The sequence below is a fragment of the Enoplosus armatus genome, chromosome 9, assembly GCF_043641665.1.
Source record: "Enoplosus armatus isolate fEnoArm2 chromosome 9, fEnoArm2.hap1, whole genome shotgun sequence".
Taxonomy (NCBI): Eukaryota; Metazoa; Chordata; class Actinopteri; order Centrarchiformes; family Enoplosidae; genus Enoplosus; species Enoplosus armatus.
The window spans coordinates 22,189,613-22,204,298 of record NC_092188.1 but is presented as its reverse complement, the minus strand read 5'-3'; the positions used below and the strand labels follow the sequence as shown (position 1 = coordinate 22,204,298).

Genomic DNA, 14,686 nt, shown 5'->3' with positions numbered 1-14,686 from the left:
AAAAAAAACCCTTACCACAAAGTTGGCCAAAATACTTTATAGACTGTGCCACACGGAATATGATGTTTTACCTTGCAGCTCACAATCCTTTGCACTCCTGTGCTTCGCAGTGAAAAGTGGAACAATATTACATCATATGCCATTCCAGGCTTTTAATACACACCTGTTAATACATAAAGCCTACTTGTTGCAGTGTGTGCCTTCATCCCTTCAGCATCATCATGTGAAAGCTTTTTCTTTCTGAAAACATTCCCATGTTTCTCCAAGAACAGGGTAGGGCCTAGTTCATGTACAGCCTTGTTCAACTAAATGAATTCCCTGCTGCTCTTATGGCCTCCGAACCACAACTCAAAGCTGAGCATGACCACAGCAACCACACGCTGATTTAAGGTCATTCAATTATCCTTCACCATAACGGCTCTCAGTAACTTTAACCCTGCCAACGCAGAACTATCAGTTAAGGCCTTGAGGAGTAATACAAGTGATTACTTCATTATAAAATCAACACTAAACAAAGTTTGGTTGAGGCGCACAGCGGTTGACGCAGAAGCTGTGTGTGTGTGTGTGTGTGTGTGTGACATCATTCACAAGATCTCTGTCATAAGTCATATAAATGTATACTCAGAGTACAGAAATGGACTTTTCCATCCAACAGCCACTCCCAAATCAGTTTTCATCGGCCAAAATGATTATTCCAATTCCACTTGTTAGATATTGCCTGCCAAAATGGCTAGTGGACAAATGTAACAGCCACAGTCTATGTTCTCACCAGTGAATGCTGTTCATGTACATTTGCTAAATTTGACTTGGATCTCTATGGCTCACCATTGAAGGACACAGAAAGCATTTGTCCTCCTGCTCTTGGCTGTGCTTGTAGACACAGACCAGGAGCAGCTTGCTATGACTAACTATGAACAGGAGTAATGAGGCATTACAATCACACCAGAAGCCTCATGCCTCAGATGCCTCAAGCAGCCTTCATAAATCACAACATGAGCTAATCTAGAGTCTAGACTACTGGTCCAGACACAGTAATGGACTTCTCAACTTCACATAAAAAAAAAAATCCGACAGGTAGTGCTAAAAACTGAACTACCCATTGACAACGTAATAGAGTTAGATCAATAATTAGATATCAAGGGAGCGCCAACATTCTTTTCCATTCAGAAACATTCACAAGGCAAGTCAGCTTTTTGTGGCTATATAACATGCACCTGTAGTGCCACATGCTTCAAGAAATTATCCCCTCAGAAATAGCTGAGCGAGAAACAGGGGCTGCTAAAAACGCCACATAAAAGCTGGCATGGGGCTGAATTACGACCTGCGATGCGACGAGCCACACTGGGCTGCCGCTGGTTTGTTGGTCGGTTGGTTGGTGGGCCCCGGCCTTGGCCTGCCTCCATATGCTGCTGCCGTCAGGTGGCCCTGCATAAGGAATATTATATGGTGTGAGTGTAAGTGTGTGCGTGCATATGTGTTCATGTGTCTGAGTGAGAGAGTGAGGTTAGGTTTTGGAGCGATCGATGCAGGTGGCACTTCTAACATCCCCTCTCTACTGCCACCTCCCCCCCTTTTTTTTTTCTGCAGGCAACGATTTTATCTGGGATAACAGGTTTAACAGCCAGACCAAGTGAGACTCTCTGTAGAGTCCCTGTGAAGTTGGCGGCCCCATACATTGCCTTTCATTAGGGATAAGTACAGCCTGATGCCTCTCAGCTGCACTTTAATTCACTGGGAGTTTAAGTTCATTTGAGAGGATTTGGGCTTTTTGCTGACCAAATGACTGCTCGGTTAGTACATGGTAGCGTATACGAAGAGGGGAGACTCTGACTTCAATATTTTTCAACAGCAATCTTTGTTTACTATCCTTACTCCCCTGCAATGGGTTTTTCATTTAAAAAATAATCATTTCGCATGGTTACACTGAAATACAACAAGATTGTCTTCATGATATATTCATGCAATTTATGTTTAACATCAGATTATAGCTAAAGCTGTTTTTCTTTGCTGACGGGAAGTTTTCACAAATAACTTCAGAGACAATATAACTGATACCATCTGATCTAATTTGCGTAGAAGAAAGAACAAGTAGGCTGTTTGTTGTATACGGCAATAACAGTGACTAAAAGAGCACAAAATACAATATTAAGCAATTATGAAATGTGACCTATTTACTATTTACAAAAATAGTGTAGTACCTATTTTTACTTCCCAGAACCTGTTAAAGAGTTCTATTCAGTCATTAACAATTCTACTTTTATCCACAAGTCTGTGTGGTGCAGGTAAAACTGCAACAGGTGTTGCCAGGTATGAAGATTTTCAGACAACTATTTGACGGATTACTATCAAATTTGGTACAGATATTCATGGTGCCCAGAGGAAGAAACCTAATAGCTTCTCCTCTACCAGCAGTCAAAGCTTTCACTTATCCTGTAAAATATGTAAAATAGAAGGAAGCCTTTTGACTGCACGCAGAAGAGAAAAAAAAAATCCCGCCTTCTGTAAGAATCCACCTCCACACCCCAACCTAAGCTCTTGTGACAGTGATCAAGTGGACCTAAGCTTACTGTTTAACAACAGCTAACACTCATTTTCAGTTATATATTAGCCATAGTGATGTCTGGACACAATGTCACAGGGTGCCAGTCTAGAGAATCAACTTTATTATACTTAGAACAACTAAATGACACATTCCAGTTGGTTGTGCAGTTTCCAGCCTCTAAGGTTTATTCCCACATCTCCACATAATGGTGTGAGGTGCCCTTGCAAGGGTATTTTAGAGAAGGTAGCACAAGCGACCCTAGGCTACTCCAACCTGGATATTGCCCACTTTCAACAGAATAAAAAGAAGAGATTGTTGTTAGAGGACTGCCAATATTTTGGTTTAACTGCTCTCCTGTTGGGTGAGCTTTTCATTCCATCAAAAATTGCAATATAGGGAACCACACGGTCAGAGTCTGCAATTGCTCTGGAGCAATTACCCTTTCCTAAAATTTAATTTGGCTTAAAAACTGAGGAAACAAAGACATTTCAGTCTAATTGGACACATCCAAGATCTCACACACGCAACCAAATGCCCAGTAAAAGCCAAGGCTGGCAGTGAGAAGATGTCAAGGCAGTGTACTTTCCCCAGTGAAAGCCCCTCGCTGCCCACTGTGAGAAGCCAGAGCCTTTGTGGTGAGACTGAAGGAAACATGAGCCACAGTATGCACAGTGGGCCAACTCATCAGGAGAGGTGCTGGGTCGTCACAGACGCCCAAGCGCCTCTCCAAATCCCCCATGATCACCTGGCAGTCATATACGCTTTCTTAAGCATGAGCTGGCTGCACAATGACAAACATGTTTGTGTGTGAGAGTAAGAGAGAGAGCGGGATGCAAAATGTGTGCATATGACATCACCTTCTGTACTTCCCTACTCCAAGCTACCCTTCTCTCCTGTCAGTCACCATTTACTTTTAATGGAGTCCAGAGAGAGACAAATATAAAGCTACATGTTATATTGGTAATGGAAAAGCTGATCCAAGAATCTGCATAACAAAACTACCGAAGGTTGACAAAGAAACTGGAGAGAGGCCTTTTTCTCAGACCACTCTCTCGCTGTCTCTATGTATCTGTCCTGCACCTTCACTTAGGTCTCATGCTTCCCACTTTCTTTCATATTTGCAAAACTTCAAAAGCTTGTACAGCTCTGTTCCGTGTCTGCTCGGTGAACAGAGCATCTTGGAAAAGGGGGGTTGTTGGAGTGAGCAGTCCCAAAACAAACATCAATACAGTCAAATTAAATGCTACCACCTGGTGGATTGCATCTTTTTGGCTTCTCCAATGACCCAGAGTGTCACTCTTGGGCTCAGCTTTCACCTTTAGGAAACTGTCTGTCTGACTTATTAATACATTTGTGTCTACATGGGAACACACTAAGAATAAAATCAACTGAAATTAAGATGTGCTCTCAGCCTTTCAATTCACTGTTCATCCAGAGCCATTCCTTTATTTATTCACCCACCTCCACAAACAGAGACAACAAAGCAAAACTGTGGCAGCTGACCTCGGCGAGGGGCCATCAGTGCATATAGGAAACAAATCAATGCATTACTATTCACTTATTACCCTTGCTGGTTGTCACTCAGCCTCAACCCTCTATCTCTCTCTTCTAACCACTGTCTCTACGTCTCTGTCAAACCTGCTCATCATCATTCTTCTGGGAGCAAACTGTCAGGTTGTGTTAATTAGATTTTGACTGTAGCGACACACAGGTCAGGAAGCCATTCTTCCCGCTTCGACAGAAAGGGTCAAATATGAGTCACTTTAAGCCTGAAATGGCAGGCTGAGAACTCACAACCCTGCACAATACACCCAGTCCCATTATCATCATGATCTACAGGGAAAGACACCGACAGCGAAACAAACAGGCAACTGTTAGAATATGCGAGAAGTGCTTCTAACCTGTCCAAGTGTCGGAAACATCAAGCTAAATTCAAATTGGGGGTGAGGAGGTAAGGGCAGCAGAATTATCTTGGGTATTACGTGTTCACCTATTTTGAGGTATGATCGCAATGCCATCACGTGGTCTAACATCTATTCAAATCACACCGAGATAAGGACTCCAGGTGCATACTGTTACTAGACATGTATACACTGTATTCCATCAAAGGCTTGCTTTCAACGAAGAATAACAAAGCACTTTCTTAACGTGTCAAGGAGACTCTGTGAGAGGTTGTCAATGTTATTTCTGAGAGCTGGTCCAGGCTGAAAGAAAAGCCACGGGAGGGCATTGATCTGGAGGGTTCTCTGGAGATGAGAAACATCTAGTGATTGTCAGAAAGAAAAATAACATCCGTTTGACATCTGAATCCACTATTTGAGGTAGGCAGGGCCGAAAAGGGGGAGGCTGGAGATCAAACAAGCAGCTAGACGTCTCTTATTGGGAGCAGAGAGCACAGGGAGTCAGGTTCTGTCCACAGACACACTCACACACCACAATGAATGAAGGCCTTGTGGTTCCGTATGTGGCCAGCTAACCACCGTACAGTAGATACAATGTTTGCCTGGAGAAGAAGTCAGGAAAAGTCAAAACCATCTGCAGCTCTTTGACATGTTTAAATCTAAACTAATGGGGGGAAATCGTTTCCCAAGCTAGTGCTCTCGCGCAGGTTTCCTGCTTTAACAGGCACTTTGACTGCAAGGTGTGAGAGAGAGGGCACAGGGTGTGTGTGTGTGTGTGTGTGTGTGTGTGTGTGCTTGCATCGAGGGTTTTCCAGATGATGATTACTGAACACACAGAGATGGAGTGAATGATGGAGAGAATTATCTTTCCAACACATCTCTGTATTTCAAAGACGGACAGATGCGTTCATTTGTTGCTCCATCAACCCGACGTGCTAGAGACTTGTTTCAGTGTGCTGAGGGCAGATGGAGGACAGGACATAAGCTACTCATTTGTTCTTTACAGTGCCACACTTAAACAACAAATGACTCCGACAAGGCCATTTAATAAATACATTTACATACATGACAACAACAAAAAAAGTGCAAGGAGACACAAGTTTCAATTTAAAAAACAAAGTTCATTATCACATTTTCAATAATAAAAGTAAAGCTAAGCCCCATGATGTTAAACAATACACACAGAGATCCATACTGTACACTTCTTTTCCCCTTCCTCTCCTTCATCCATCCTCCCCATTTATCCATCTTCCCATGCTTTTGTCGAGGGATGAGACAGGGATGAGATTCCCTGCAGTCCCACCAAACTGTCCATTTACACTTTTTCCCATCATCCTCTCTTCTCCTCTGTGTAGTTCCTTTCCCTTTCCATTTCTCCATTCTCTTTGTATTTTGATAGCTTGAACAATTGAAGACTCCTCCACTTGTCCAACTGCTTCACCTCCAAACCCTGAGCCTTATTCCTCTCCTTTTCCTCCTTGTCCTCTCCTCAACTCCTAACCTCTCTTCACCTCTCCAGGGGACATCCCCAATGAGTCATCCTCTGTCTGGTACGAGGACGGGGATATGGCAACATGTTTTTTCATCTCCTTAGACAGCGTTGTCTTATTTTCCTCTCCTTGTGTTTCAAACCATCTGAGAAATTGTTGCAGTTGTTACTCGATGACTCTGTTTTTCTGTTTTCCCCACTCACCGCTGAAGAAGTGGCTCATCCATCACTTTAAATACCCTCTGATGCACTGCCGGCAAAACGCTGCAATCCTCTTCATAAAGTGCAATACATGGGCCTGACACCACACACACAGAGTATACAGACAGCTCCAAACCCACATATACACAGGAGGTACACACTCAAACCTTTCTAAAATCTGAAAAAAAAATGTATGATGTATGTTTTCCTCCCTCACTTTGGTATGCATCTTTACTGGGTTAAATTCATGGGTGATTGTTACCTATAATGCCATCACACAATGACATGTACACTGTATATCCTTCAAGGAACGTGTTGACCGTAATCACCTTGTGCTGCGAGCAAATTACTTCAATCAATATGTTACAGTGTACACCACACCCGCATCTATCAAAATAGGCCCAGTAATATATAGTGATTATCTGCACACCACACTTATATGTAACTCGATAATCATACTGCACAGTGAAATCATTTTTGGAGGCCTTCTCAGGGCGCCTCCGGAGCTCAAACATGTTTGATGGGATGCTTTTACTTGAACCAAACGCCCTGAAAACCATTTCCTCTGAAACATCAAAATTGTGTCCTCTGTTGTGTCAGCAGCCTTATTAAACTGTGCTGCATACATGCAATCAAACAATATCACTTGGGTGATCAGCATAAAGAGCATGCAGAGTAGTCTTATAGAAACGGAGTACTTTGTGTTGGGATTAAAACAGCATTTCAAGAGTCAATCAAAAATGAAGCAAGCATAAACAAAATTGATAATGACGTGTGAAATGAAATGGACTAGGCTTCCCTTCAGTGGGCATCACTTCAAACCCAATCGTTTCAAAGGGGTAAATATTAAAGGGGGATCTGCTCAGATTTAAAGAGGGAAGAAAATAGGTGTGTATAGTTAATAAGTAGTAAAAGTTCACAGAGGTGAACTCTACCTGCCAAAGTGCTACAAACTCACCAGTATGCAGACAACTGGATCAGCTTCCCATAGAGTGCAGTGCTGAAGGAAGGGATGATGGGGATGAGAGGAAGGAAAGCCCCTGTACTGTCCTGGCATGTCAAGCCTGCCTGGAACCCAAACACCTGGAAAGAAAGACACAGAGAGAGTGTGAGAGGGGAAGACAGGGGAGGAAAAAAGGCAGACATTCAGCAATGTGTAGAGCATTTACTGGATCCACAGGGAAAAAAACATGACAGCTCTCATTCACATAGCTTCTGAAAAATAAACAGCCAGCGTTGTTGTTCTGTCATCTCATAATCTCGAGGTGACGTAACCACTACATTGTGATTTAATGAGGAGGACACACATTACTCAGTCATTACACACATTGCATATGTAGCTAAAAGGTTTGCAGGTAGTTTGTGCAGTTCCAACAAACATGCACAGACTGAACTGAAGTTTTCAGAATAACTAATACGTTTCTTATAAATAAGTGTACATATATACAGTAACAATGAGATATTACAGAAAAGGCGGCAACAAAAATCACTGCTGACTAGTTCTGTTCATTACTGTAAGAGTTAGAACAGTCACAACACACTTGTCAGGTCCAGATCCTGTATTTTTCCCGGAATAGATTTTTAGGCTCATTAATGTGGTGTCTTATAATGACAAGGTGTCTCATATTCATATTCTCATTATCTAAGCTCCTGGTAGCCACATTGCCAGACTCATAATGTACTGAACCCCTAATGTTTACATATAGTGAACATGGTGGATAAAGTCCTGTTTAATATTGGAGGTAGTGGATGATGGCTGGGCCCAGCTGTCCCACATGCAGCTACTGTATATGCACGGAGCAGGATTCATTCAATTCCTGTGAAGGATGTGAAGGATGTGAAGGATGTGAAGGCCTACCAAACTGCTTTCCTGTGCAGATGGCCTGGAGCAGACAGACAAAACTTTGGACAAAACTGAAATGATAATTCATTTTACAATCATATTACACACCAGAGCCGTATATCAAGTTGAACTGTGTGATTGCCAGATACAGATGTAGACATAATAAAAATCCCACTTTGAAATGCAAGCTTGGGGCCATATAGCCACAGACTGATTCACTGCAGCTTCCTCTGAGAGACTAGACTTCACATTCTGCTCTCCTTTCAGCAGCCCGAAGCAACTAGTTATTTCAATAGCCCAAGTTTTCAATTATGATCGGGCTATTTAATTCTGCTGCCGCCTTGTTGAGCAAACAGGCTCACTTTGAGTTCTTGTCTACAACCATGGAAGTGAGACAATGGCTAACCGCTACCCTCAAGACAGACACCTTAGCTTTGACAGCCAGCGTCAATAAAACACAGATTAAGATAAGCCTTAGTTTATACCCGTTTCAAATCACTTCCTGAAGTGGGTGAATTGCAGCCAGAATGACCTCCACCCTGTCATGATCCCACTGCCAAAATCCAGAGGTAGATTTAGTACCTTGGCAGATACAAATGCTGATTGGCTGATTGGTCAGAATGATCCTTGGCCACTGACCAGCTGACTGTTAACCCTGCAGTGACCCTGTGATAAGGACTACCAGCATGATGTCCAGCAAACATCCTGCCTCAAAAAAAACCAGGCCATACCAGGCCTGACTGGGCCACCCCAGATTACTTACTTAGATCTGTTATCCAGGCTTCCTAAAAGGTGGATTAGCTGAAGTTGGTAAAGCCCACATAGTTCTATATGTACTTCATGGGACATCCCAGCCTTCCAGTAAACTATAAATATAGAGGTTAAAACCTATTTCTAGTTTATTTATTGGTCAATTTGAAAAGGGAGACGAAAATATACTTTACTGTAGAAAGTGTAGCCATCAGATATTGGCTTTACTTTCACCTGTATTTAAATGAATAACTGATCAAGTGGTGTGCAGGCAAACAATCCATGTGACAGCTACGTATACAAAATGCTAAGACACATTCAGAGGAAAATAAATGATCATTTATAAATGCCTTGCTATGAACACATACACTATGGGTGGAGATACAGTATATACATTATGGTAGAGCTTTTCAAGGTTTAAATGTTAAATAAATGGTATGAGTAGTATAAATAGCTATTGTCACAGCTGATTGTTCAGAATTTCCTGAGCTGTCTCATGATTGTTCCCACATTCCCCTTAAGATCGGCCATGATTTTCTAACAGCACAAACTACATACTAAATAAGTGCCTATAAAATTGGCCTTATCAGAGGCAATCTGATGAAAGTATGGATGACCAAGAGTCTGGCCGAGTAATTTTAAACTTGTTCTCTGAGGAACCAAAAGATTTTGTCTTAGGCCCTAATTTGATGTTGTTGGCAACTGTAACTATAATTACCAATGAACTTTATCTTTTGAGCTTGAAACTGCCATTCAAAAGTATACAATCAGCACAGGCACATGGGAATGTCACAGCTGCACAATGCAAAGCCTGTAGCATCCCAATCAATTTGGTGGGTGAAAACCATGAAGTTGACCAGAGTTGGACTGGTGCTCATCAGGAAGCCCTGCGCGGAGATTTTTATGACCAGTCGAAAAGGGGTCATCAGGGTCATTAAAAGGGTCATTAGGGTTATTTGAAGTGGAGTTAAGGGGATAGTTCAGTTCATCGAAAATAAACATTTTTACTTTTACCTGTAGTGCTGTTTATCCATCTAGATTGTTTTGGTGTGAGCTGCCGAGTTGTGAAGAGCTCGGCCATAGATATGTCTGCCTTCTCTCAAATATAATGGAACTAGATGGCACCCGGCTTGAGGTGCTCAAAGCGCAAAAAAAAAAATACTTTTTTTTTTTGCATAGGAGAGGGAAAAAGGGGTATTGGAGTAAAGTTAGTTTTCCATCTGAGTAGCGTATGGTTTTGCATCCACTCTACCATAGGTTTTGCACTGTACATTATCAAATACCTGGTATAGTTTCTTAACTGATGTGCAGGTTTAAACTGCAGTCTAGATTGCCTTATCTTCTGATTGGTTTATTTTGGTGGCAATTGGCATTTAGTAGTTCAGCAGATCTGAAAGAACCTTTTTGGTCAGGTGCAGATGTAAGATACAGCTGAAACACAGAAACAACTCTCTCTTTTGATTTTATGTCTGTCTCCAGCTATCTACAGAAAGCACAGCTGGGATTTGAGTGGCTTTGAGACTGTCGTGCTCACCTTGAGGTAGAGGTGTGCATAGCAGTGGTGTAGCAGGTTATCGGAAGGCTGGCTGAGACTGCTGACAGTGCTGACCAGCTCTGGAGCATACATCGGCACCGAGTGTTCAACATTCACCCTTTCCACCTGGAACTGCACAGAAGGGAGAGGGCGCACCGGCTGAAACACTGGCATGTTGACCGGTCCGGGTGCAGTCTGGGAGATTGAAGATATAAAAGGGGGAAAGGGATTACAAAGTGAGAAGGCATGTCACGCATATTGCTCTTGTTACAGTCTAAATTCAAAATGTCCACATCAGTCTCCCTCGTACATCTCTAGCCCGACTCTCTCTGAGTTCTTAAATTTGAAATAAATCTAAATTTGTGACATAAATTCGGTGTGATTTTTATAATGATGTGTGTAATGATTTGATTAGATGTTTGAGTTGTTTCCTTTTGCTATGGACGTACTGTGTAGTCAAAAAGATAGAATACAATGAAATGTGATTTTCCCCCTCTACAAGAATGCAGATTCTATTTCTCCTTTTTGAGATATTTATGAGACTTATAAGACATTTAAACCTTTTTAAGATATTTACCTGTTTGAAGGTGCAGTGAGAACCTTATAGAATTCGTTCTCCTCCATAAGCACCATAGCAATCAATGTTTGTCAAAATCCAAGCTAGCTATCCACTTGCTGCCTGCCCAGGTTGTGTAGATAGATAGTGTATAGAAGCTTCCATGTCAGTAGTTGCAGTGACATGCAGCCACAGCCTGTTCACCCTGCATTAAACCAACCCTTGAACACTTGTTTGCTGTACAGTGGGTATGCATTGCATTTACAGACTTTTAGAAAAGTGGACAGAAGGGTCTTATCATCTAGTGTGCGCATCATTCTTTCTCCATTCAGCTTTGTCTACTAGACTTTCACACCTTAATTTTACTTAATGTGATCACCCATGCCATATCAATGACCCTTCAAAAACAGGTTCTCAAGGAAGACAAGGACAAAGACAGAAGGATGTTTGTAGACCTTGCATCCCATGATGACAGGCATTAGAGTGTGAAGGAGGTTGAACTCCGCCATGGAGACGGTGACTGAGACTTGGAGCAGAGTGAGACACGTGAGTCTGGTTGGGATGAATTCCTCTAAGCTTGATATGTCTTCTGGAGTAGCCGGACCATGGCTCTCCTCAACCACTTCTACAGAGACAGTGACACAACAGAAAGAAACATGTTAGCTTTGGAACAAATGCCAGAACATATTGCAGAGGCGCAGTAAAGGGAGAGGGTGAAATGTAAGATTAAACATATTATAACAAAAACAACTGATTTTGCTTTGTTTTACACAAGTGAATCTAACCACAAGTATGTAAGCAGCGGTGCACTATTTGAAATAAAGTGATGGAGTGGGAAAGGCAAAAGACATTTGGATTTGAGGACTAAAGATTGTTTTACAGAGAAAGAGGTTAGCTGTAAAGCACACTAATTTCTCTGAGTGGGCGACTCTCCTCTAGGCCTGCAGCATTAAAACAATAAAAAAGTCTTTTCCAACAAAAACCACCACCTCATACACTAAATAAAATAAACATCACTATAAAAGTACTGGCATGTCCAAGTGATATTCATTACAGTGGCTGTTTCCCAGTAGCTTTGTTTGTGAACTATCTCATAAAACCGCTCATTCAATCAATAACCAGAAACATCCGGAAAGGCAGAAAATGAAGTGAACCAAGTCAACACGGAGTAGAGGCTAGCAAGGTCAGCACTCACCAAAGTAAGGAGTGACCAGAGCACTGAACCACTAAACCGTGTCCAGGACCTGAGGTAGACCAAAACCTGAGCCCTTTGTTACTGAACGGCCTTGGCTCTGGTCCCAGGACATGGGCTTGTTTCAGTTCAGTAAAGGTTCTGTTGGGCTACATTCCCAGCTCCAAGGTGGGCTCCAAACCTGATCCCAGAGCTGTTTTGCTCTTTGGCCTACCGCCGTAGTCCGCATCAAGTTCATCTGGCACTGCCACATCCAATCTAATCATGTGCCAGGGCTCAAGTCAAAAGCCTCAGTCAACATTTAAATTACAAAAAACATGCAGCTCATATGGTGCACAGAGGCACGATAAGGAACACTAAATCACTTTCTATTTAAAACACAGAAAAGGCGAAAATATGATAAAGAAAGAACAAGTGTCCATGCCAACGTACACACGCTGGCACACACAAACTATTAGTGTCACGCCCTGTATTTTCCTGTTCCACTTAACAGATCCAACTCTAAAAGTCTTTGTTCCTTCCATTGTTCTTAGGCAGTATATATAAAAACGCACACAAATGAACAACCTGTAAGTAATTTGCAAGTTGGAATCTCTAAATAGGACGAGATCTTATAAAATACACAGACACCAGCCAATTTGGCTTCCATTTTCAGCTAGTTTTGGGGAGGAAAGTGATTCTTCCTGGGCTCTTGGCAAGGAGTGTATGAGTAGGAGCGGAAAGGAAGAGGACAGGATGAGTAGAAAGATAGTCATGTCTTTGACCTCCTGACCTCTACTTCTCTCCTGCTGGCAAGCACACAAACACTGACCCCATGAAGCCAAGGCTGGAGTATAGAGCAGCTGTCATCGAAATCATTTGCAGACCAGACAAAACCTGGACCATCCCAAAGATAGTCAGAACTAAGACCATTGGTCCTTTACACTGTAGAGTTAAACTCAGTTGATGCACACTTTGCCAAGGAAGCTACCACAATTTCTATTAAACATATTGTTTTCAAATCAAGAACATGTATTTGTTTACAATTTCTTAGAATTATCACATCTATCTAACTCACATGTTTCTGATTCAGAAGTAAAGGCATAGTATAACAATAAAAGACAGTTTTCATTTTTGTGTAACTACATACCATTTAGCCAAACTTAAAGACAAATACTTTATAAATAAATAAAATTGCTTTTGTATCAAGTTTGTGTATCTGTTTCAACAGTAAACATCTGGAGAGCTAAATTCCATAATAATGTACCTAAATTATCTTAAAGGAGAGGAGAGGAGAGGAGGGTAGAGAGGAGAACTTGATTTAGGAAAATACGTAAGGCATGTGTTATTTTATCACTCCATCTGTAATAGCTACCTTGGTGAAAAATGTTTCCTCTTTTATCTACTCTCAATTTCTCAATACCCCCTGGAGGTATAACTATACTGACCCTGACCCCCACAGACACATATAGAAACAGGAAGGAACACACTGACCTACCCGGCTTTAGTCAAACGCTCTATAGTAATTACCCCATCATCTATTATCTATCGCAGATGCTGAAACAACCGAAACCTACGGATGTTATCGTTTCGCAAAAATGAGAGTTATTGCTACAGATATTACACACAGACACACATTCCATGTTCTTTCACAACATCCCAGGGATGAGCTCATCAATAGCTGTGCAGGGACGATCACTAACAAAGGTGTTTGGCTTATCCTCCCTCATGTGGTCCAAAAGGTCACTTCTTTCATGTACAGCTGTGTGTTGAAAGATGGGTTGTGCAAGGAAATAACAATGTGATGAGGATAGGATACTGTAAAAAGTAAACTGGTGCAGTTTTTGATCACTGGCAGAGTAGGACAGAATAGAGTAGAAGAGAGAAGTGTGTTGAAATGAGTGTAAAGTTAGGTGAATATAGGCAGTGCAGTGAACTATCAGTTGTTAGCTGACTATTAGCTGTTAAAGTCAGCCCAGTGACACAGATGGCATGAGATGCCTTACCTTGCTGTGGTTTGCAGTAGGGTTCGTACTCGTGGTCCATGGCACAGGTGACCATCTTGAGGATGCGGTGGACAGCGCTGCTGTGCAGTCTGACGTCCAGAGGTCCCACCACCAGCCTCTTGATGGATGTCTCTTGAACAGTGGGTACTACCTCCTCCGTGCTAACCACCGAGAAGTCCTGAGGGCCTACGAAGAGAAACACACATACACAACATAGTTAAAATATATATACGATGTGCTATTACAAACCTGAGGATTCCTCTGTCAGTCAGCCAGAACATTTTACCCAAGTCAAATTTGAGTGTGAGTAAGTTTAACATGTCACTTACTGTACTGAATGTTATAATAACTTATAACATGAATAAATATTTAGGGCAACAACAATATTTCCCCATACTGCATTTCTTAATTAACTACAAGTATAGAATCTCCTCATCTGTTGGACGAAAATACAATAAAGATGGCCGTGGTGTAATGCAGCAGCAGGGAGCAGCTCACATAACCGTGAACCGCTGGAATGATGAATATTCCAAATGTCCACTTCTCTCACACAGCTGTCCCTTCATTCATCGCAGGCCTCTGTTCCAGAGGTCCACTTAAAAGACTTAGCTCCCCGGCAATAAAAAGGGAGAAATTAAAAATAAAAGAAGGGGGTGGATGAATGGCTGTGAGGGAGGAAGAGGACAAAGGGTC

The 14,686-nt window shown here is 42.0% G+C and overlaps 1 protein-coding gene across 1 annotated transcript in view; it reads right to left on the bottom strand.

Moving 5' to 3' along the window:
- The window catches only part of LOC139290685 (intermembrane lipid transfer protein VPS13B-like), a 307,621-nt gene that overhangs the window by 246,373 nt on the left and 46,562 nt on the right, over positions 1-14,686 (bottom strand). The window contains exons 13-16 of the mRNA XM_070912524.1: positions 13,994-14,179; positions 11,272-11,441; positions 10,261-10,455; positions 7,092-7,216 (exon numbers count right to left, since the gene is read on the bottom strand). Of these exons, the coding sequence (XP_070768625.1) occupies positions 7,092-7,216; positions 10,261-10,455; positions 11,272-11,441; positions 13,994-14,179 (676 nt within the window). The remainder of the gene's footprint in view (positions 1-7,091; positions 7,217-10,260; positions 10,456-11,271; positions 11,442-13,993; positions 14,180-14,686) is intronic.